The sequence below is a fragment of the Anopheles darlingi genome, chromosome 2 (genome assembly GCF_943734745.1).
Source record: "Anopheles darlingi chromosome 2, idAnoDarlMG_H_01, whole genome shotgun sequence".
NCBI classification, from domain to species: Eukaryota; Metazoa; Arthropoda; class Insecta; order Diptera; family Culicidae; genus Anopheles; species Anopheles darlingi.
The window spans coordinates 47536903-47561476 of record NC_064874.1 but is presented as its reverse complement, the minus strand read 5'-3'; the positions used below and the strand labels follow the sequence as shown (position 1 = coordinate 47561476).

At 46.3% G+C, this 24574-nt stretch overlaps 2 protein-coding genes across 5 annotated transcripts in view; both read right to left on the bottom strand.

The window, feature by feature from the left end:
• Positions 1-24574, bottom strand: part of LOC125948283 (transcription initiation factor TFIID subunit 1-like) — a 294308-nt gene that overhangs the window by 49285 nt on the left and 220449 nt on the right. The gene's annotated exons all lie outside the window — the stretch shown is intronic.
• LOC125948292 (uncharacterized) overlaps positions 2722-24574 on the bottom strand; it is a 48025-nt gene continuing 26172 nt past the window's right edge. The window contains exons 5-10 of one of the 2 annotated variants that reach the window (XR_007468563.1): positions 23373-23575; positions 17063-17090; positions 13723-13807; positions 13400-13609; positions 7245-7701; positions 2722-6879 (exon numbers count right to left, since the gene is read on the bottom strand). Coding sequence is in view for 1 of the 2 variants with exons in the window: in XM_049674226.1 (XP_049530183.1) it covers positions 7505-7701; positions 13400-13609; positions 13723-13807; positions 17063-17090; positions 23373-23575 (723 nt within the window). In the remaining variant the exon portion in view is untranslated. Of the gene's footprint in view, positions 6880-7105; positions 7702-13399; positions 13610-13722; positions 13808-17062; positions 17091-23372; positions 23576-24574 lie in introns of those variants that run through there. The other variant, XM_049674226.1, reaches the window with a different exon arrangement.

Here is a 24574-nt window from a genome sequence, read left to right as displayed (position 1 = left end):
GCGCGCGAACCGAAAACCAACGAACCACTAGCGCAACCCACAAGCAAGCGCCACATAGTCACCGCATAGCCTACCTTGCTTGGTGAAGCAAACCACCGCCTTTGGGGGGACGGACGGTCGTTGCTCGTTGTCGTCGTAGTGCCGGGGGTAGCGCTTGTAACTCGCTATCTCGCTCGCTGGACCGCATTTGCCTACGTCGATGGCCCCGTGCCGGCCGTTGGAATCCGCGATGACACAGCGTGCGGGCGCGAGTTTCTTGTTTTTCTTTTTTGCTGATTTGCCACCCGAAGTTTACGGGTGTGCGTCTTCGAACGCGGCAGCGATCGTCGTCGGTGGCAGTGCGTGGTGAATCCGTGAAGGCGTCACCGTCCCCCCCAACTCTCGTCGTGTTCAGTTGGGAGCAGAAGAGCGCGTCACTGATCGATTGGCGGCTGTGGCAACGGCGGCGACGGCGACGACGCCGAAGAATGCCGGTTCGCGGCGAATGCAGATTGAGCGTTTGTTGATCGTTGTGCAAATAGCGGCATGTTTGCTTATGCTAATGCTGGCGCTCAGCTCTCGGCTGTGTGCGTGTGATCGCGGTACCGTAAGTGGAATGTGGTGCAAACAAATGAAAAAGATCACGTCCCGAGACGAAAGCGGTTCGCGATTCGCGTTTTAATTACGAGAGAGATAGGGAAATTGTATTTTTTTTTGTGTGGAGAAGATGGATCAATTAGTATCTATGCGGGGGTCTAGGATGAATATTTGTTTGTTAAATTACCATTAGTAAAAGATATTAATTAGACAGCATTTGCATTTATTTGTATGTAATATCTACTGTTTGTTTGTTTACTGTATGTTTTGGAAAAAAGATTTATTCATTTCTTAATGATACGAGTTAAATAAACATAACATTATTCCAGTTTATGTCATAGTTTTAGTTTCTTATTTCCTTTTCATGTTTTTCATTTTTTCTTAGTAGCTGAAAATTGTATAGTTTTCTGCAATAGCGAGTGTTCAAACAGTTCTGTTCAAATCTGGATGCACAAATTCCTTGCTAAAGGAAGCGGAACAATCGTTCCTAACGGCCTTTCCTAGTGTGAATGTGGTAGCAATGAAATAGTTTATCGCTTTGCCTGCGCTAAAGTGCGGCAGAACATAAATGCAAATTTCTTGCATTGACACCACATGAACGATTGGGCACATACAACTCGTCCTTCGTGTCTGATACGCTTCGAAGCCTGTGTATGGCAGCGGCGACCATCATGTTGCTCTGCATCCTGTCTAGCACAGCGACGCCCACGAACGCCAACCGACAACCGGGAAACCAGGTCAATGGATAACGAATGATTGAATTCTTTGAGGTTTGCAGTTGACGCTTACGGAGGAGCGAACTGGAACTGCGAGCAGCATCAAAGGCTTGTCGTGTCAGCGAAGTTGGTGGGAATCAAGTAGGGTATGTTGTATGCAAATAAGTGCATTTCATGCATCAGCATTCGGCTCAGCAATCTCCACCTTCCTTCCACTCTCTGTATTCCACTCATCTGCGACGGATCGCTGATGCGAGCTATGGTCGTGAAGAGGCTGTCAGTTTCCGGGAAGCCTTTGCTGTGCTCTCTCCCGCTCTCTCTGCCTCTTTGCTTGCTGTGAACGAACCACAAACCAGTACGGCAGCTGCGGAACGGTTATGCGAGGTGGAAAATTCAATAAAATTTGTTGCTGACGTTGACGGTATTCACTTGCGGTTGAGGGACGGAATGCTTTAACATTTATCTTCCGCAATACTGTCGGCACGTAGTTAAGCAGCTGAAGTTGAGATACATGATTAATGTTGTTTAATTGATTCAGGCTGCTAGATTCGTTAGAAGATATTTCAGCATCATTATACGTATAGTTTTTCAGTATGATCATTTACAGCGTTTTCCGAGTAGTATTTGATCAAAACATCCTTTTTTTAAAGCAATACACTGTATTCATCTGGATCTAATAAATTAGCTTTTACATTTATAAATTTGGACAATGGTTTAATGATACCCTCGCAGCTGGCACGCTATGTATCTGGAGAGCTTTACACGGAAATGTGAACCAAAAGCAGCTTCATTTGGATCAGTTTTGTGAAGCGCATTTGTGCGTTTTTTTTGTTTCAGCATGTATTCCCAAAAGCAGACGGTAAATCGGCTAAAATTTGGTGAATAAATCGGTAATTTTCACTATTCTTTATGAACAGTGGCAGAATTCAGGAGTAAATTCTGGAGAAACAGTTCTATTATACCGTGATTATAAACGATGTATTCCGAATCGATTTATATGTAAACTTCCTTGATTGTCTGTTGGCATGTCAGCAAGACTTTTTGCCTACACGCAGTCATTTTGTTTGTTGCAAATGTTTTGAAATAGTGAGAGTTTTGCAACTGTATTGAAGTCTGTTGCAAAACTGTCACAATTGCCGTGCGAGAAAAAAAGGATGCTGGCGGTGAAATCGCACCAGATATTACAATAATTAGCTCGAAGCTTTCGGTTAAGAATTTGACCATGCATGCAGGGAAATGAAAGCATATGAAATCACGTGATTCCTCTGTCGGTTGAATTGCACTTATAGAACTGCTACTTGCCATCAACAGCGGGTAATGCCGAGAATCATTGTGTAGTATATTGTTAAACATTTTACCATTTATCTTGAGTATTCTTTCAAATTCATAGATGCACAATCAAAAAGGATACACACAATCTTTCTTCCTAATTAAAGTTCGGTTTTATTTGACAACAGAGGCTTGGGTTCGTTGACAGTAGGATCCGAAAACTGACGACGATGGTATTTCTACCGCGATCGAACTGATATCTTGTGTGTTATTTCTTGAATGATCGCTGCCGGTTTCCAGTGTCAGTTGCAACTAATTGGTTTTCTAGGTATTCGTCATCGTTTCGTATTGCAGATTTGCTGTTATTATCATAAACTATATTATTGCGTGTCGCGTGGCCTGTGGTGGGGTGAATATGTTTTGCCTTTAAAATTGATTGTGCAATTGGTTTCGTTCCATAATTCGTCTCCAACAACTCGGACACGTACAATTTAGGGAGCGTTGCGATACGAGACTATAAGTGCAGAATATATGCAGGATGGCAAAGGGATGGGGATAGTACCCCATGAGTGTCGATGGGAACTGTACGTGTGGGGCTCTGTGTGAGCGAGGTGCATTTGTGTTGTTTTTCGAAAGTTTCCAAAGGCTGGCAATGGGGTGGTTGGGGCAACGGGAGCAAGGAATGAAATCCTATGAACCATTGGATTCGGAAATGTATTACCGGGGCATGGGTTTCAACCGAAACCTACCGTTCTTGCCTATTTCTTGTTTTCTCTTCCTGCTTGCTTCCGTTTGCCAATGTTGTGGCTCGTTTTTGTTTTCTTCTAAATGCTAGATATAAGAAATGCTGCAACACCACACCAAAAACTCGCTGTTCAACAGTGAGCCGTGGGAGGAAGCAACGCCAATGCCGATTAATGATTGTACAAATAATATTATCCTCTGCTCGCGGTAACGTATCGTAAAAAATCGCTCCCTCAACGCTGCATCTCCCGCCTGCAGCAGAAAGCAGCTCCCACAAAAGGCTAACAAATGTTCTTCCGCATTCTCTCCCTCCTCCATGTGCGAGTACTTCCCAGTACCTAGAGAGCCTTCTGTGTGAAGTTGTCCGATCGAAAGAAGCCAAAAGTCGCCCATCTTTTGGCTCCTTTCCGAAACGCACTCTGGCACGCACGCGCTCAAACTCAATGCACGCAACGATTTGCAAAGATCCCTATTCTGCAGCCACATGTTTGTTGTTCGTTATTCGTGGTCCGATCAGATCGGCTATTTGTGAGATTTTCAAAATTTCCAAAACAAAACATCACCACCATCGGCGATCGTCCAGCGATCGGTGATCTCGTCCCATAATTGAGCTTCGCTTTTAATGCTTTGCAAATGGTTTTACATGTATGCTTCGGCCTCTCTTGCCAGTTCCAGCCATATTCTTAAGATGAACGCGCCTTTTTTTATTATTGTAGCACGTTGTGGTAGCAGCTGTAACACACACATACACACACACATACTTACGTATCGCTTACGCTCTACGAGCAACGGCACATTTAAAAATGTCGATAAGTTGCAAACATCGATTTGAATATTTCTAAAAAACAGTTGCCCCGCGGGTGCATTGTTTTGTATCATTTAGGGTAATGTTTCGCTTTCGTCTCCCTTGCACCGTACATTAAGTGTTTTGTGTTTGTTTTGCTTTGGTTGTTTTTTTTGTTTGCTAAATCCTTCCTAGTAACGCTACCGCAATACCACCACTGATTGTTCCGGCCATGTTATGATGAACTGTTTGATCATTTATCCGTCGATTTTGTTTTGCTTACACACTAAAGATTGATCGATATCACACCGGCTATTGTTTAACATGGGGTTTTGCTTTCCAAGTAGATTGTATGATATTTATGGGGGCCTAGTTTTTATTTTAGCGCGCTTTACGGCATATTTCTGCACGAGGAAACGAGGCATTTGATCGACACTATCGACTCTAAAAGACGGTGACGGACTCAATACTCAATCGGATTGGAGTAGGTTCTATCAGGTTTGGTACTAATCAGCTCAAATTTACGGGGGTATGCTCTGCTGTAAGTCTAAGAACTATTATTGTTTCGGGGCCATTGAGCTGCTACGTACGTGGTACGGGCTACGTGTAATGTGTAACGTCTGCTAAGCACAACGGGTGTGGCTCTTGCGGAAACGGAGTTCAACGTACGTACAGACATCCATATCAAAACTGGATGCCCTTTTTTCCGACCGAGCCCGGCCACCGGCCGAGGTGCTGCTAATGCTCACGTAAAAGAGTTTCGAAAATCTTCGTCCCATCTTCCGCAGGAGCAGCTGGTAAATTGCTAGTTTCTACCCGTATTTAATAAGTGACTTTTCATACTGCGCTGCGGTTATGAACCTCTACTATGAGCCATTTTAGACGCAGTGGAAATGGATGATCTAGCTCGTGACATTTCGTTCTCCTCATCTCATCGTCCCATTCGAGACAAACAGAGGAACGATGACAAGCCCGTGGTGGGGCAGCTCATCGTTCATCTCGAGTCTCGTTCTCGGACACCGGGAATACATACATCTGCTGCTACGAATCTTACATATATCTCGAAACATGAACGTTAACCGCATCTCTTGACTTGAACAATATAATATCAACTGGTGAATCCGTTGCTGTTTCGAAACGTGTCCCACTCCAGTATTCCTCCAAAGTAGCTTCTTTTTTCGACTTAGGACTTAGGACCAGGATACCGGGATGGTGTACTCTAAAATCGATTTTATGTTTCGACAAAACTAAAGCTAACCTAACTGGTTTACAAGTCGCCTCAAGTTGCACCAATGCATGGAAGTTAAATTATTGTTTTGTATTTGTTGAACACACGCTGCACAGGATGCCATCTCTCTCTCTCTCTCTCTCTCTCTCTCTCTCTCTCTCTCTCTCATTCTGTCTCGAGTCGTTGCTGCTGCATGTTGTGCTCCCAAATCACAAATGGTCATTTGATGTAGCAATTGTAGCTGATATCTCGCAAGGAGGATCCCTTGGATACCCGTTTAATTAATGTAGAATTAAGCTTTACCCCGAATTTGTTTCCACTTTTGCAAAAGGACCGCGGTGCCGTTGCTCGACAGGTTGCCTGCCCCGTGTTTATCGGTGAGCGTGAGGCATATACATTGTCATTGCTTGACCATTCCTGCTGTGTTCCACGCTAAGATACAAAACGGTAATGGTGGTCGCAATTGGTCTGGTCGCAGGAGTTTGAATGATTGAATCCGTTTTTTTCGGTTTGATTTTTAAAATATGTCGCTTCTTGGCTCCCGAGCCAGAGAAGGGGGTCTTGAATGGTAAAACTTATCACGTTAGTTGAGAACCGTTCGGTTCGGGGGACGCATTTAACATCATTGCAATAACGCATTAAATAAGTATCATCCTTTTTGTGAGGTATAAAAATATGATTCACGTGTAACAGTATTAAAGTCTTTAATATTAGTCAAACAAGTCTCTCGACGCACTGAATCGACCGGGGAAGGGGGAGAATATAGTGAGGTAACCTATGATTGATTCATAAGCTGTTCGACAGCAGAGGTTGTTTTTTGTTTCAAAATTTTCCCGCCTCACGCTCAGTACTTCCACCAATGGATGCTGCACATGGATTTACACTGGTTGGTTTTGAATGTGTGAGAGTGTGTTTGTATCTCGCTGACGCTACCGCACCACATTGAAGCCGCTAGGTCCTAGTGTCGTTGGTTTACATGTTACAATTCCTTTTGGACTCATTACTATAGATCTATTATTTTTCTTTCGTTTCTCCGCTAATATTTAGGAAGGCAATACTGATTCATTACTATTCTAAAATGCTGTCGACGGTTCCGTCTGCTTATTCGTCTACAAAGTCTGTTACTACGATGTTACGGGAGTGGGGGGTTCATCAAACATTATAAACAACACGGTTCCGTTCTGTTACTCCGAACATGCTGCTGCCCTGGCGACATTTATATCGTTTATGTATGTATAGATATATATGTTATGATCACACCGAGAAGCATCCTTAAGATGCTGGCTGCTGGCTCGTTGCGAACGTTGCCACGAACCCAAAATGCTACTACATCGACAGACGTTACGCTGTGGTTGTTTGCTTCTTCGCTACAAATCCGGACAAATCCGGTGACAAAGGTTAGATGCTAGATTAAATATTGGCTTGCAGGCTGCACGCTCGATCGAACCGTAATCGCCACCGTTCCGGTGCTCGTCTATCTGAACTGTATCTAATGCATTTGCTGCTGCGCTACACATTTATCGGTGGACTTTTTGTGGGAGTTTTACTTCGTTCGTTTTGAGCTGGAAGGGAAAAAGGTGGGAATGGGTATTAATATGACATGATCCTCCTCCATCTCGGTGCTTGGTGCTTATCGTTGCCCTCAAAACACAGCGTGCAACAGTAGGTTAGCAGTAGATAGAGGTGTAAAGAGGCGCGAAATTCTCAAATTATGCTTTAGTGAGCTTTTGACAGAGTAAAATCATTTAGTAAATGAATTATTGCGATATGGTTTGGACTGCTTGCAAAGCTCTTCTACTGAAAACTACTGAGTGTCTGAAGATGTTATAATGGTGCAAAATGGTGGGTGCTTCGCCTAAGCCTCGTTGAATAAAGAATCCTAAATTCCGATACGAAATGTGGCGGTAATAACATGTGCTTAACATACCTCGCATAATATCCGAGCCGACAGAGCAATGTTCGACACGTAGTTCGCCATCGCGTTCTCGTGACATTGGTGGCGGTTGTTGAGTAGATATTGGAAAGGGAGTGCGAGAAGGAACGGGGCTTGTTTAGGCATTACCAAATCCTGCGGGGCTGCGGGGATCGGGCGTCAGCAGTTCAATTATGATGGATAAGTGCGTCACACACACACGGACGCTCCCATGCATCGCACTGGTGACGCTCCTACGGGGATATATCGTCGTTTTAAAAGATGAAATCCCCACAATCCATCGCGTAGTCAAAGTCCTCGCCCCCGACGTCCTCGATCCCGTGCAGATCGAACGGACCGATGTCGGTGTGGTAGATGCCGCCGGCACACGGTGTCTCTATCATGTTGGTACAGTGGGTCGTCGGGAGGGCGTGCAGCGTGATGGAATCCTCGCACTGCGACCAGGTGAGCGCTATGGATGGCAGTAGAGCGGGCAGTAGAAGAAGAAGAAGAAAAATTATGAAGAATAAGCAGAGAAAGCAGAAGAGCAGGAAAATGAATAGATCCGGGCGGGGGGGTTTCGGTCAGAGCGAGTGTTCGGTCTTATGACTATTTCATGAGGATTTAATGAATATTTATCCCGGAAACGGGGGCCATGAATCAGGCATTAGGGCCAATCGAAGAGGAAATAATTTGCTCAAATTGCGTTTTGGGTCGTCGGGCGCCTGTCACGAATCGTAAGTGACTCGTTCAATTGCATTTTGAAAGAAAACTTCAGCTGCTTCCAGCAGCGTTTGAAGCATTTGAATTGAAAACCTCTGAAAGTCGCGCGTGGTTTAAAGATCGAATCAAAGGTGACTCGAAGGTGGGCGCCTACTGCGTTGAAGAAGTTTCCGAGAAGTATGCATGCGCTCTCGGTAAGGGTGTTGGAAGGTTTGGTTCCATCTCATTTGGCCTGCCCAGGGCATTCTTGTGCGTCGCCGTTCCGCGTGCTGGACGTGCTACCCGAAGGGACGAACGAACCCAAAGTCTCGAAAGTAAGATATTATGTCCGAGGTGCGAGGAATTTCTTGGAAAGATTGCGCTCCGCAGGCCAGAGGGAGCACCACTCGGAAGATAAATCGAGAAGGAAAGTTTTCCAATAAATTCGTCAATCACGCGCGCACGCCACCAGGTCTCTAGCGGGAATACACTAGCTGGCTGGCTGGTTGACTGGCTGCCTGGCTGGCATCTCTGAATTTCGACTTCAGCTTGCAGCAAAACACAAGACGAGGTCGAGCCCTCGTTTCGTTCATTCGCGCTCTCTCTCTCTCTCTCTCTCTCTCTCTCTCTCTCTCTCTCTCTCTCTGTCTCTCTCTGTTCGAGTCCAAGAGCTGGTGAGTCTCTATGGGAATGTCTTCGGCCTTGACATTCTTGACCATTGTTTGGTGCCCAAAAGGGAGCGTCAGAATGGATTGTAAATAATCCCCGACACACCCCTTGGGAGGTTCGGTTCGGGCTGGAAATGGATTTGGAGCACTTGAGAAAGTTCAACATCCCAGGGACTTTTGACTGTCTCACGGATCAGTGGAGCGTGCCGCGCCCCGCTCCCGGTACCGGCGGGATGTTTATCGATCCCAGAATATCAATTAGTCAATCATACGGCCCAGTGCCTTCCCATTCCCCTTCTCCAGTGACCGAAACATGATCCTATTTGTTTACTGCCACTGTCATTGTAAATTCGGTCAGGCCCTTGGCCGCGGGGTGGCGGTTTTTTGTTGTTGTTGTGTGCTCTGTTAGCATTTCCCAGTGCGTCTGTGTTTACTTTCAATCTCAATGATCCGGCCTTCACGAACCGGCGCATTGATGGATGGATGGATTGGGGTGGTATTGTGCCAAATACGTCCTTTTCCTTCGGTGTCGGGGTCTACGGTGGTCACCGTGGCGCACCGCCAGGAAGTGAAGCGGGAAAAAGTAATCAAACTTTGGTCCCATTCACTACCACTTTCCAACCCGATGACGGGATCCCTTTATCAACGGTGAACGAGTTTACTGGGTGGGGAATACCCCCCCCCCCCCCCACATCACCCCTTCCTCTCAGGGGCCAGAGCTTGCCCGGTGCGTTTGCCGCCGCCGTCACCTTAAGAGCCTAATCAAAGTCAACCCAAAGAAACATGATAATCATCATCATGATCATCGTTAACAGCATCATCATCACCATCATCATCGTGATGGGCGCGCAACCCATATCTTCCGCGGGTCCCCTCGGGTCATCCTGTCCGAGTCGCCCAACTGTCCGATTCTCGAAAATCGAATAAAGAGCTCTAAGACCCACAACATGGTGGCCGGCTGGAAGGGGTTGCCCGGGGAGGGTGAGGGGAGGCCATCATAATCGGTGCTACGAGGTAAATCTTCTGGACCGATCTACATCTACCAATTTCCTTGGCCACGACGGGAATCGACCACAAAAAAATGGAGATGGAATTCGCGGAACGCCGCCCGCAGGTCACGCCCCAAAAGAACGGTCCGCGTGCGTTGAGGTTGAGGATAAGATAAAGGAGGGTTTTTCCACGTCGTGGTCGTGCTGCCACTGTCTGTTTTTCTTCGCTCGCTTTTTCTTACTACCAGAGCCAACCAGCACAAAACCATTGTTTGATTGTTTTTCCGGCCCCGTTTCGCCGAAACATATCCGTCGTGAAAGGGCATCCGCATCACAGCGCAACAGGAACGTCGCACGTCGCAACGTCTCACTCACTGCGCGATTGATAATGATTGTCTGTTTTTGGTGAAAGCGCACGAAGTACGAGGCTCATGGTTGCCTTGTTCGGGGAGTTTTCCGGTTTTTTGGTGATTAATATGTTTCTTCCTGGCGTTAATTACGACAACGTTGCGTGGGGTGCCATTAGAAATGGAATGCGTGGTGCGATACCGAAACCGTGGAAATGGATCGCGCGGCCTGCTACGTGAAAGTTTGTCGCGTGCGTGCAATAGCCACCCCTCGGGGTTCGTTTTGTTGTTCTATTGACGACTTTTGCTGCTTTTCCCGCTGTCGTTTCCGCACAAAATTCAATCAAAGTTCCCGATACAGTTGCCGGCCGCAGGGGACGCAGCGGTCGTGTCTCACTGGTCGCGGCACGTCATTGGTAAAAGTTTCTGATGACACCGCAGCATCGCCAAAGGGGATTGCGCTGGTCGCAAAGTTTGTTTCTCTCCGAAAACTCTCGCAAAACTTACCAGTGCGTGAAATTATACCCGGTAAGGTCACATTAATTTGGATTGACTTGTGATTAGTTGGGTTTTGTGGGTGGTGGTTTGTTGTGAAATAATTAGCCAGAACGGTTGGCCGGGATGGATGATAATGATGATGATGACGATGATGAAATTGCAAGGCATGGCGATACGGGATAAACGATTGACAGCTATATGCCTCTACACGTAAGCCGACATTCTGCTCAATTAACGATCTATTTGATGGATCATTTCTGCTGCTGATTGGCAGCAACTAAGGAGGGGTGAGTTCCTCTAACCTGCCAATTGGTGCTGCTGCTGTTGCTGCAGCTTTAAGGTTTTTTGGAAAATTGCTCTGTAAACAAAACGAGAGCAATGCAATGGTCATCCTCATATTCTAAGCCCATGCTGGCGTTCATGTTACGATGCGATTCTATTCCGCCATTGCTGTCGATATCGAATTCGGTTTGAAATCAAACGTCCGTTCGTCCATCCGTCCGTCTGGCTTTAGTTCGAATGCCACCAAAGAACGGGAAAAAGCCGCGCCAGAAGATTGGTTTTGTGCCAAGCCAAAGACCCGGCTCTAGCTGATTGCGAAATGAAGCGATGGCTGAAAGGATGGCGAAACACGCGGAGCACCGGCTTTGGCCCGTCTTCCTCCCCCCTCCCCCGTCCCCCCTTTTTTTCGTGATTTCATCATTCATCATCTGTGGCCATCGTCTGTTTTTCGCTTCTTTGATCAATGATGTTTCAATTTTTGGGACGATTGGAAATGGAAATGCGCGACTGTATCGGGGAGCGCTGCCTGGTCTGGTGCGCTCGAACCACGGTTGTTCCGGCCAGGCGCGTGCCAACCGTGCACCGTGATGTGTATGTGCGGGGCCCATATCGAATCCAATTTATTTCCCCTTTTCTCTGAGATGAAAATCAATTTTCACACACCGATGAGCCGCTGCCTGCCGTGGGCGCGAACGCCGGGAAAGCTGCCCGAGCTCCCATCGGGGTTGTAGTAGGCTGCTCAATCGTGTTCCAAATTGGAACCATTCGAAACGAATCTAGCATGCTGACAAAGGAGCGTGCTCTTTTGGGCGTTTTTTTTTTTGGCGCCGCCACACACGTTGATGTTTAAATTTGTGGCAACAAATGTGTAACAGTAAAATAAAAACATGTCCGCAATAACATCCTTCACTGATGCTCCTGCCAGGCGTGTGTGGCGCGGTTGTTTAAATCGTTTGAAAACAGATCGAGTGTTACAAATGGCAACGCGTAGGAAGTAGGAGCGTTACGTGGAGATACCTCTTAACTTTAACAGCTGTCAAAATGAGGTTGAAATAAATTTGCTACTGTAGTGGAATGTAGTAATGAGTAAATGAGAAATAAAACTGCTACCTTGGTGCGATATTGGTATGTGTTTGAGAGTTGTAAAGCAACATGGCAGTCCATGAAAGTTTCTCTACTGTGAAAGTTGCTATGAAAGTACCAAAGCCGACAGCTCATTTGTTTGCGGAACCTTTGTCTTCAGCGGCATGCTTGGAGCCTGGCCTATCCTAGGGAATTGTAAATATTATTGGGCTTCTCTGGCTTCAATCTTTGAATTGCCGCTATCGCTAACAAGAACCTATCCTGCGGCCTGGAAGAAGGCGCAGTTGTGATCGACCGGTCTCCAAAAAGAGCGACAAAGCGTTTGTGGCCACCGCAGAATTTTGAGTTTATGTAACTGCATTAAAATCTTTGAGTCTGTTATTCGTCCTTTAAGGGGGGGCTTCGGTATTTTATTTTAATTCTTCGCATTTACTTTTTACATTTTTTTAAGAGTGCTTATCCTTTCAAGAGTATTGTGTAAAACTTTGGGATCAGTCGGAGCAAAACTGACAAAGATATGGATTTTTGAAAAACAGAGCTTCATACAAGGCTCAAAGCATCTCGCAACTTTGAATCGCGATTCCCAAAACCTGCGTTTTCAAAGTCGGTGCCCATCGTAGCATGAGAGCTACTGGACCGATCGATTTGAAATTTTGAACACATAATTTGAACACTATTTTCCAGGTAGCCCCGTCGAGTTTTTATGAAAATTGTTGATACTTTTTTTTGAATAATTTTTTGAATTATGTAAAGCTCGTTTTTTGAGGCAACATTGAAAAAAGCATCACTTTTTCAACTTCAAAAATCTGCCAAAAATCGAAAAATGGGAAAATTAACAAAAACTCGACGGGGCTACCTGGACAAACTTATAATCTAACAAAGGAATATTCATTTGTATATTTCTGATGACCCAGCACGTGGCTACGATGGGCACCGCAAAAAGTACATTTTTGCAAACTTCCCTTTCTAGATTGAATGCCATAACTGAGTTTTGAACAAATCTCCCCCAAAATAGAATCGAATATTCTTGAAAAGTTGTAGTTTAATATGAGATTATTTTGAAAAATTAAAGTTGACTGGTTTCTTTAATAAAAATCGTCAAAAATAACCCTGTTTTTGACTCGAAATAACCAAAGGGGGGTCTTAAACGTGCTCTCTTTCTTTAAATATGGTCTCATTCTTTCCTTCTACCAAACGTTGTTGTTAACTGCCTCACAAAGGGATCTTGCTCGGCTTTGCCAGTCACTTTTGCTTCCCTTTCCCTCATTTACTTGTTCCCTTTCATTAGGCTAAGATTCCCTTGTAGACCTTTAAGCAAACAAATTGTATAAAAGGTCCGCCAAATGCGAGAAAAGTCTCTTCTTAAAGAACCGTAAAATAAACTCCAAATATGTGGTTCTTCGGGTACCTATAAATTGTGCTTTTTTATACTCCCTTCAACAACCAACGAGCGAACCTGTTTTATGAAGGCAGCAAAATGGCGTAACTGGTTTGCATTATTCCCACCAGCGACCCGTGCTCGCTAACGTAGTTTTCGTCAATGATAATGCGTTTGAGATATTCGTAGGCATTCCAGGCGGCAACCATCACCTAGCGCTTACCTCCACTCCAGATGCCATTCGGTAGGGTCGCCCAACCCCAACCGTGGCCCCAGGGTAGGGCGCACGCGAGCGATCCCTTCGGTTCCGCGTTGTTGTCCTGGGCGCTCTTCTTGATGATGGCCACGGCCGCCTCTCCCTTCACCTTGGTCGTGTTGTTCTCGATGCTGTGCCGGTTTTTCCGCCTTGCCGACACCTCCGTGCTGGTGGCCGCTGCAAAAACCGCGAGCAATGAAAGAGAAAGAGAGAGAATGAAGAATGGAGAGCTAGGGCTAGTATCCCGGCTTGTCTAGCCGCATTGAACCCGAAATCACACACACACTTACGTCGTATCCTTACGATCGGTCTCCGCAGGACACCGAGCAGATGTGGCTTATCGACGACCAGCTCGATTTGTGGTGGCGGTGGAAGCTGCAGGAAGACGAAAACGAACGAATAGTTTTAGGTCAGGCCAGCTATTTCAGGCACCATTGCCGGACGTGTTTTCGTCTGTTGTGACCCCAACACCAGCTCCGGGATTGCGGGAAGGTAACTGGAGGCGAAGGGCTAGTGTATGCGGAGTGAGGTTAAAAGGTGAACCGCTCTGCCCACCGAAGGGATACATTCTTGACCGTGGGTTCAGGGTGACTTGGAATCTGGGGTCCTCTCTCTCTCTCTCCGGGAACATTGTTGCGGTTCCACTCGAAGTAGCTCGAACTCGGGGGTAATGGGCAGTGTTCGTACCATTGGCCACAGACAGCTGGTTAGCCGCTGTGTTATTGTGGTTCTGAATTTAGCAATTCCACTCCTCCACCTGCGGGGTGCTGCATCGTCGAACACATCATACGTTGGTCAATCTAAAGGAGAACTTCATCGCCAACGCCAAGGCCAACACGCCCCAACAAAAGGGACCAACAAAAATTGGCTTCAAACTAGCTGGAACTGAACAAACAATCGACTAGAATAAGCAAACGGAAAAGGGGAAGATGTTTGTGCACTAAAAAAGGTTATGCCTAGACCGGCAAAAACAAAAAAAAACACACACACACAAATCTTCGGGTACACACCGTGAGAACCCGTGTTAAAAGCACATCCTTGGGCCACCAACGTGCCAAAAAGTGTACGGTTGGATCGGTACTGTACGGTACGGTCGCGCATGCTGCTAGCGGACGCGATGAAAACAAGAAGAAAATGGGTTGATATGAGGAGATAAACGGAAAATTCAATTAGGAATTAACGAAGATTGGTGCCTGGCGTCCGGTACGCGCGGCTTAGCCAGCTACCGGGCGTCTCCATTTTGCTCGTTTCTGCTGCCGTTGTTTTTGTTGTTGCGAAAAAGGGGAGGGAGAAGAATGCTTTATCAAAAAGCCAACCAGCCAGCCAGCCAGTCAGCCAGCCAGCCAGCCAGTGGCCAAACCGACGGACGGGAGTAAATCCTGATTACTCCGGTCCATGCTTTCCAGTGGTGTGGAAACCATTTCTTTTTTAACGCCAGGCCTGTGCCGTTATCGAGATGCAAAGGGAAGAAGGGTAGTTTTTGAAGGGGAAAGGGAGTGGAAAAGGCACCGTGGAAGGCTTTCCGGTTGAAGCCGTTTATTATTAAAGCTAAAGTCAACACATTGTTATATGGTTGAATTCTTATTTTTTCTGGGGTTTTGTCTTGGTAGCAGAATTCAAGGATATCAAAAAAAAATTTGGATGCTTTTCATAAAAATAGTATTGTAAATAGGTTCTGTAAAATCACAAGTAAATTCAGTACAAATGCAGGGTTGAAATGAAGTATGAATACTTTGCATTAATTGACGATGCTTCGTGTTAAAAACAGGACTATATTCTGAAGGTACATGATACACGAATGCAACTTAACTGTCGAAATTGTGTTCCTGTATAACGTTCATTGTACATCAATCTTTCACTTCGTTACATGGCCAAAAAGGCTTGTTATATTGTCAAAATAGATCATATACCGCCAATTGGGAGGCGCATTCGAGTTTCAATGCAAGGCAGAACACAAATGGACAGGCATTAAATGACAATTAACGCTAAGCTAATGATAGTTTATCGGTAATGAAACTTGTAGACTAAAAACCATGCTATGACGCTTGATTGAGCTGCTTTTTGCTGTTGGAAAACAAGCAAATTCATCAATGCCGATAACGTGCCATTGATTTTATCATTGCATTGTCACGCTCGGCCAAATGCTTTTCTTTGGATAATTTGGACTCTAACGAATGGAGGATGGACAGATCGATTACCCCTCGCCCCACCCACAAAACCGAGAGCAACCGTCACGCAAGCTCTCTCTCTCTCTCTCTCTGCACGGTAGATGAGTTTAATACAAATGTCATAAGAAATGCATGGAACGGAGCAACTCATCAGGAAGATAACCGACGATTCGAACCGAAAGCTGATCAGCAAAGGCTGTCCAGCCAGGCCCTGCCGGGGTATTTCAGAAACGAGCTCTGGCCATGCATTTGAGTGTGTGTGTGTATGTATGTGTATGTGTGCGTGTGTGTGAGTTAGAGCTCACCGCGTGGGGTCGTTGGCATAGGCAGGGCGAAGGGACCGATTTTGGATCAGGAAATCGGGAAAGAGCAATCGGAAATGAAACGAAATGGATTCATTCGAAATGGAGCTGGTCAGACTGGTATAGTGGTATATATGCGCCACCAGGGTCCGGAAACTGGATCAGTTATGTCAGAGAGAGAGAGAGAGAGAGAGAGAGAGAGAGAGAGAGAGAGAGAGAGAGACAAAGAGAGAGAGAGAGAGAGAGAGAGAGAGAGAAAGAGACAGGAGGAACAGCAGGACTGTGTTGGAGTATTATCGGAACGATGAATTGGATCGATGAAGTTTTTGGGCTAAAGCCGAGCTCGGAAATCGGAATCGGCAGAATGGTCTTTGCGGTTCAGAACGATTCCACAGCAAAAGGGCTCAAGTATGCTGTTCTAGTGTGCCATGCGTAACACACAATAACGATGTCGTTAGGAATAATTAGTGGGGCGGCTCATTTGAGTAGTTTTCAAACTAAATTTTGAGCACCGAGAAAGTCTTGTCTAGCAACAGCAAAGGGGAACAGCAGGAATAGCAGGTTTTGTGTAGCATTTGATTGTGATCCAAATCCCCTGTCCCGATCAGTATGCTGTTGTTTTCGTGGTCAGTGGTTGAATAGCAACAAATACTTATTGCACAGATACGAGCAGGAGGAAGAGAAATTATCGTTAATTCGCTGCCTCAAGACTTGAAACCGCACCGGCATCGAACCACCGGCCGGACCAAGCCATCCAATCAATATTGAATCATGTTGTTTTCGTTGCGTTGCTTTCAACTTCCGCTCGCAACGGCTTCCACGGGTATCGGGGTCGCGTCTCTTGAGTAGTTTGTATTGCTGTTGCTACATTTTAATTGATTGCTGGTGCTGTTGCTGGTACTGCTGCTGTGGCAGTGATAAACTTCATAAAAGCACAAGAAGAAAGCATAAATCAAGAAGAGACGGTAACGATAACGGGGGATTTTGGGGACGGAGAGAGAGAAAGAGAGTGAGAGAGAGCGAAAAACAAGCATGGAGAAGGAGGAGGGAAATTTAATATTTCCCAGCAGACATTCTGCAGACCGCAGCGGTAGTGTCCACAAGCTAGTAGTAGTAGTAGCAGCAGCAGAGTAGAAGCAGAAGTAGTGACTCTAGCTTACCGTTTTCGTGATGGCAGAAATCCAGTCGCTGTGGCAAGAAGGCAAGAAGAGAGAAAGAAACAAAGAAATAGAAGAGAAATGTGATGTGAGTGAAACTGCAATTGTCATCGTTCGATGTGGTGGTACTTTCAACAGCAAAAAAAAAAAAAAGGAACGAAACGGAAGCAAACACAGGGGAAAAGTCCCCGGTGTACCGTTATGCGGCCAAGACATTGTTGACAATTTCCGTTCACGAACGGAGCTGCTGGTACGGAAAAGGTTCTTCAACTGTTTGCAAGAAGAAGGAGACTGATGGACAGCACACAGTAGCCGGACATGCCTTCAAGCGGGCTTCTTTTTTGGACCTTGGACCTGGACCTGACCGAACCGGCCAGGGAAATCTGTTTACACACCCCACCCAACCATCGGTGGGTTTCCGGTCCGTCGTCCATGACCCATCATCCAATGGGAATATTTGAACCGTAATCGTGGTGCGCTCTTCGACGATGAGTGGACTCTATTCGTTTCTGGGGGCAGGGGAAGTTCCTTTTTTTCTTCTCTACATCCTTTTTTCTTCTCTACATCCACATTTTCCAGCAGGAGACGAGAAGTCGTGACGACGTCGATCATTTGGCCATAATCAGAGGAATGGATTGATCGATCCGTCATTACCAGCCGTATTCGATTCGATTGCATGATTGGAGCTGGAGTGCCTTTGCCGCAACCATGGGATTGAATAAACACAATTAGTTTTCGTATTTTCACTAATCAGCACCAGCGGTGCTGTAGTGCTGCTGATAAGTTTATTCTCCCTCCCTTTCCATAAATTCGGATAAAAGTAAATAGTTAGCTCTCGATGCTGGGGAACACACACACACACACACACGAGGTGTACAAAAACGTGCCGTGAGTAACATTGGCCGGGGTTAAGTTTAAATTTAAATTCCCTCCAACGTTACCTGGCACGTGCCCAACCCCGTTGGCGACTTCCTGTAGCAGCTTTTTCTGCGTACAGCCGTGCACGTTTCTGTGTGTGTGTATGTGTGTTCATTGGATGTTTATTTTAAGTTTTGTTTCCAGCAAACGTTCCGGTCTAAAAATAGCAACACTGGCAACTGGGCTGGGCTGGTCTGGGGTGGGGTGGATGAGTGACCCTCAAATTCATGTGCCAGCCAGCTGCTGCAGCTGCTGGAGCCGGGCGTGGCACCGGGAAAGGGGCCGGGAGTTGGTGAAAGAGATAAACGTAAAACGCGCCGCACCTCCGGGCGAGAGTGCCCGGAGGGGCGATGTGGATTCTGATTAAAACTGATTCCTTTATGCAGACACACGTAACACACACACAGCGACCGACCGGCCGGCCGGCCGGGCCAAAACCGAGCTAGTTCAACCGGCAGTGGTGGGTGGTGGTGGGCTTTCGAAGAAGCTGAGCAGCAGCGTGAAGGCGGAGTAGCTGAACTGCAGCACCGCCCAGCAGGTAGCGAGCGACATGTCGTAGACACCGCCACAGCTAATGCGCAGTTCGTGCTCGGCTTGCGTCATCACGATGTGGATGCTGGAGCGGATGCGCCGGTAACGCTGGTACAGTGGACCCGAAACCGGTCGCAGATAGTCGGTCCAGTGCGAACTGTACAGGTGGAACTTGATGGCGTAAACCTGCGAACGAGAGCAGACGTCACGTCAAAATGACGCCTTCGGGCTACCACTTTTCCCCCGGAACAAAAAAAAAGTAGGAGCAAACCTGCATCTTGAGCAGATCGCAGAGTCCACCGAAGGTGAGCAGGTTGACGCTGGCGGTCAGGATGGACAGGATGCTGTACAGGTAGCGGTCACTTTCGCGCACCATCACCATCTGACAGCTGGCGAACGTGATGAGCGAAAAGTCGATGATAAGATTGAGCAGAAAGTACGGTTTCAGTTTCTGCTTCAACACGATCGTCTGCCTCATCAGCGTCTGGTGTTCGATGACGCAGGCCCGCAACCGTTGCTCGATACCGTCCCAATAGGCGGGCCGGTGGGCGGCGACCATCGGCGACTTGTAGCCATCGCCGCCACCGCTACTGAAAACATCCTCAAACTGACGCTTCAACCAGTAAAACTCGAGCACAAAGGCACTCAGCACCGTGGCCACGATGATGAGCGTGTGGATGAACATCAGCGACAGGAGTGTGATCGCCACCGGGTACAGCGGTACATTGATCACATTTACCACCGGTTCGTTGAGCATCGTCAGCGGGCTACTGTCCTGCAGCACGTTAATCCAGAAGAACACCTGAGCGATGTTGTGCAGATAGAACAGCCACAGATAACCGGTCACCTTGCGGGTGAGCACTTTGCGCGCTGCATACCGTTCGTGCACTTCCCGCTGGCGCTGCTCGAGAAAGGTAAAGATCGTGCTAAAGTCCCGCCGAAAGACGGCCAACGAGATCCAGAGCATGATACACATGGCACCGGTCACCGGGACAAACATCATCTTAAACTGGCTTTCGCCCGGTATACCGTCCGGTTCGCAGAATAGCATCACGAAGAGCGAAGTGCTCTCGTAGGATACGGCCAGCACGAGGAACACAATCTTGAACCAGGTAACGCGCTTCGAACAGTCCCAGGAGGAGAATCCGACGAACGGATCCATGAAGTGCACGACACCGAGTAGGCCATGCTGAGCGATGCGATTCCAACCGTACGCCAACAGTTCGCTAGCAAGAGCCATCTTGATCTTGATCTGGCCGGAACCGATGACTTTGGGCTTCTCGAGAAACCCTTCACGATCTGACCACGACTTTCGTGCGACTGTTCGAGAGGTCATAAATGAGACGGTGTAAGTGGATTAAACTTGGGAGTACCGGGAATGTTCTGGAGCAGGGAACGGTGTCTGGTGTAGGTGAGTGTAATATACTCACGGTTAATTAGCGATCGCGTATTCATGAGTACAGTAGTACGCCGCCGACGGTCCACAATTAAAACTTTATCCCTTAACTACTTAACTACTTAATTAAAAGACAAAATAAGCTGCAGGCCAGTTGGTAGTCGGTAGAAGGGGGTGTGACAATAGGTCAAACTGAATGTCATAGCCAAAGTTGGGAAGTTTGTTGGGAAAAGTTAACTTTCTTCAACTCTCACTTGCTAAGGAATTAATTTCTGGAGTTGACCGTGATTGAATTGTCCCCATGGAATGCAGTACTGATGGAATGGGTAATTGGCGTTGAGATATTAATACACATCATCATAATCGTGCACAATAGAATGAAAGTGTTATTTAAAGGAAGTGTTAGTAAAATAATTACTTTTAAGAGCAATTGTATTGTAGACGTAGCATGTGAAAGAATGCTCCATGTGCTTCTATAAATCTTTGTCGGGTTTTTTTTGTCAAACTAAATCGTAGATATGGAGAGATAGATTTATTGTTCTCTTCCACATTTGAATAATCGCTTCTTACATATCCTTTCCTTCCAATGGTGTCATTCTCGACAATTGTTTCTTGGTTTAATGGTGTCCCAATAGTGAAATTATTTGATTTATCGGCACAATTCCGAGACCCCTTCAGCCAAATCATAATTTAACCACGTAAATGAACTAAAATCTTCCTGCAGCATTCCCTTTGCAACTATGATATGATTGGCAAAGTCGGATTTGTTTCCTGGTATTTATCAAAATGTATGTTTAATCGTCCATCAAAATGCATGGTTTGAATTCGCACCTCATCCTTGCATGGATTTGGCCTACCAACCTTAATTCTAGGGTCCTATATGAATATTTTCTGGCATGATACGAACTTAAACCTTCTCACAAACTTATTTGCCAAATTGCGATATCGTCCATCGTGAGGTTTTTTTTGTTGCTGGTTTTATCATGCTAATATATCCAAGGGTTGCTGAGAATTGTTCAACTAAGTTTTGTCCGTAAAATCAGGCATATGTTACACTTTTTAAGCAGCAGTTATTTTCCCAGATTCAATGTAAGAGTCCCCCGTAACGTCGAATAGGTGATATTGAAATCTTCTGTATCAAATCTGTACAAATCTTTTTTGATATACTTATTTTGTTCTGAAATGTATCATAGGTAATCGAAACCAAAGGTAACATAATTTGTAGATCTACTGACGTATTGCATTTTCACAAACAGTGTTTTGGGCAAGACAAGAACCAAAATTTGTTAAATTTGAAAAGGCCTGCATTGCTAGCAAAATGGTTTTTAGACAATTCTTCCACAGCCCGGATGATGAGCAATGAACAACGAAGCGGCCGCATATGAACTCGCACGATGTCCACGTTCCGCTGCCGGATGTTGAACGTCAACCAAGTGCTAGGCGTCACATGCTGGTGGCAAAAAAATATAGCCAACATCGTAGGCACATAGAGGCCAAACCCTTCCCCCCTCCCCCCCTCCAAAAGAAGAAACTTCCATAAGAATAAACAAAACATTGATTGCACTCGACTGTCGAGACGTGGAAGGGCAAATGGCCGTGATCAGAGTCCTCGAATACTCGCCAGACCGGACTGGCAGAGAGTAGCGAGTACCGTTGCCCGATTACTGTGCCTCTGAGTAAACAGCAATCGAATTCCAATCCATATCATCATCATTCCATCAGTTTGTCACCGCCACCGACATCTCTGGTCCGACCGTCGCTAGGCTACTTCGATCCCAAGCACTTTCAGTTCCACACTCGCTGTGAGATAGCTGCGATGGCCAACTACCACAAGAACAACAACAACAATAACATCAACACCAGGATGGGAATTGTTTGTTCAGGCAAGAAGGCGGCGGCCCGGCAGCGTGTTGCCAGGGTGCAAAATGTTATCGCTAATTTATGTCAACAAATTCGTTCGTTCGTTTGTTCGTCCGTTCGTCGTTCAGGCCCCACAGGAGGCCATGCCGGTGCGAGTCCGGCAAGTCGAGCCCGGGCCCTTCCCGGTAGGGAGGCCAGGTTTCGATGGGTTTTCGTCTGGCTGGCGGAAATCCAGCCCCGCCTACATACAGCCCTGCCACCATGCCCCGGGTCGGTGTCCTGCTGAGTACCGGCGCTCTATATGTTGGTCTTCTATCCGACTTTCCTTCCCGAACCGTTTGAAGGCATTCTGCATTGTTTACGCTACGCCAGCGACGCTCTTCTTGATTCATCTCGTTCGGTGCGTCGGAAAAGGTGCGTCGAATCGGAATCGGCTTCTCCGGATTGGAGCGTCTGTTGTTCCGGAAACGGAAGGAGCGAGAGTGGGGATCGGAAAGTGACATTCCAGCTTCAAGGTCCATCAGGATTCCACTGATATGCTACCGAACACACACACACACACACACAAACATAAGACAGGTGTATGGCTGTAGAATGTGTATCTTTTATCGTTTTCATCCCTCGATCCCGATCCGTAGAAACCGGAATATGTGTTGAGGTTGACGGAGCGAACCAGTGCCACGTCACGCCACGCCACGCCATGCCACGCCACCCCACCAGCCAACCCGTCCGTCTTCTTGGCCGTACGCTGTGTGTGATGTGTTTATTTGGGATGCTTGTGATTAGAGAAATGGGTATTTGTTTTGGTGACGTGGACAACGTTGACGGCGAGCCATCTTTCTCTCTCTCTCTCTGTGTGTAGCAACAAGTCAGCAACATTTTGCCAAAATCATGCACAATATTGTGGGATTTGCATGACAATCCCTTTTGCCCTGCTGCTGCTGCTGTGTCCCTTTCGGTGGTGCCGGATAGCGTTCCGGCATGGCGGCTTAACCCGCTGACCGAACCCGAACCGGTCACTTTGTGTTTGTTCGCCTATACAAACGAATGGCCCGTAGTCGGGCGGTCCGGAAGCGAAGCGAATCCATTGCGGTGGGCTGACGGTGGGTTCTAGTTGGTTGCGATGTCGGACACTTTGGACAGAGACGGATCCATCCGCTCTTAAAGCGGCACCATCAGCACGCACCATCAGATCGATGTTTGTCCGAATATCGGACGCAAATATATGCATTTTCGGGGCCACAATATCGTGATGTAACGTGTCGGTTGCTCAACAGAGACTTACGTGCACGTCACGGTCATGGGGTAAATACAAATTTTCTCGTAGTTTCTAGCGGGGATTCAATTCGATGGACAGACGCGCACAAACCCGGCATCCATTAGTAGCCATCGGCACTGATGTTGTATTTAAATTAACGAATTACCGTAAATCAATTGAAGCATGGAAAAGCTTTTAAAATGTTTGTCCAATTTGTATGTGTGTGGGGATCATTTGCAAATGACACTTTCGCGGGGAACACACATACACACACCGTGCAATCTCATACGCTGTACGCTGTCCTTGATATTGACCGTGAATCCTCGGATTGTCCCGTGCCCTATACCTACCTTACTTCTTCCTCCGACTTTGCGATCATCCAGTAGACTTTCGAGCGCTTCCGGCGTGAACCGAGTGCGATCAGCTGCGACACGCTGACGCCATCCGGCAATGGCGGTCGTCGTGGTATCTGACCGGTCCAGTGTGCTATCGCCAGCATTTCTGGTGCCTCTTTGACGAGTATTTTGCCCGCAGGTGACGATCGTCCCGGTTCCTGTTACCACGGCAGACGACAGTATTCAGCAAGAAAAACCAGCACCAGACAGACCAAGAAACAGAAAACGATGTCCATAGAAATGATTAATTGATTTTTTTTAAACTACTTCATTCGAAGCCGATGAAATGAGTTGATGGGAATGGATTGGAGTGGAGGGCTGCAGGTGGAAAATTGCCTCTTTCCGCCCATTTTGCATAACAATGGCCAGTTTGGCATCGGGGAGGGAAAATGAGCGGTCCTAATGGAATGGAGGAGCGAGGAAAGGATTTCCGGAAAATTGTTTTCAATCAAAATGGTCCCGGAAGCCCCGGGCATGGTCACACCCGGGTCTTCGCCAGGAAGATGCTTTGTGACATTAAGTGCTGCTATTGATGCTTTCAGATTTTTTGTGTTTTGCATTGCTACAGAATTTCATAGCGGTAAGAGAGAAAGAAAACAGGACAATTTTCCATTTGGATTCGGAATTGAGTTGGATCAAATGGTTCTTTCAGAGAATCGCCCTTTTATGTTAAAAGTTCTTGCTTAAAGCTGAGGGTTTTGTATCTCTTTAATTAAACGTCTAGGCGGAACGAAATTATGTCGAACGCGGCAAACACGTTTGTAATATGCAATTTAAGAATATTACGGTTACTGATAGTATTAGCCAAGTTTAGAAAGTATTTCCTAATTCATTTATGCTTCACCAACCTTATTACTTATTTTATTAGTACTTGAAAAATATATTTTTTATATACAGTGCATGCAAAAAGGTTATCCACTCCTGCAATAAATTGTTAGTCTGGCTGATTTTTCATGGAAAATCTGTGAAGTATAAACATCAAATTGAAGAGCTTGGAAACAAGAAATAAGTTTTGAACAAAAAAACGAAATAATTCTATTACAAAGGGGACTTGATACATATCGGAGTGGATACGCTTTTCTTACATTGCACGACTGTTTCTAACATAATGTTTTTTGTAGTGAGTCGTTTTGGAAATAGTAAAACGCAAAATGAAG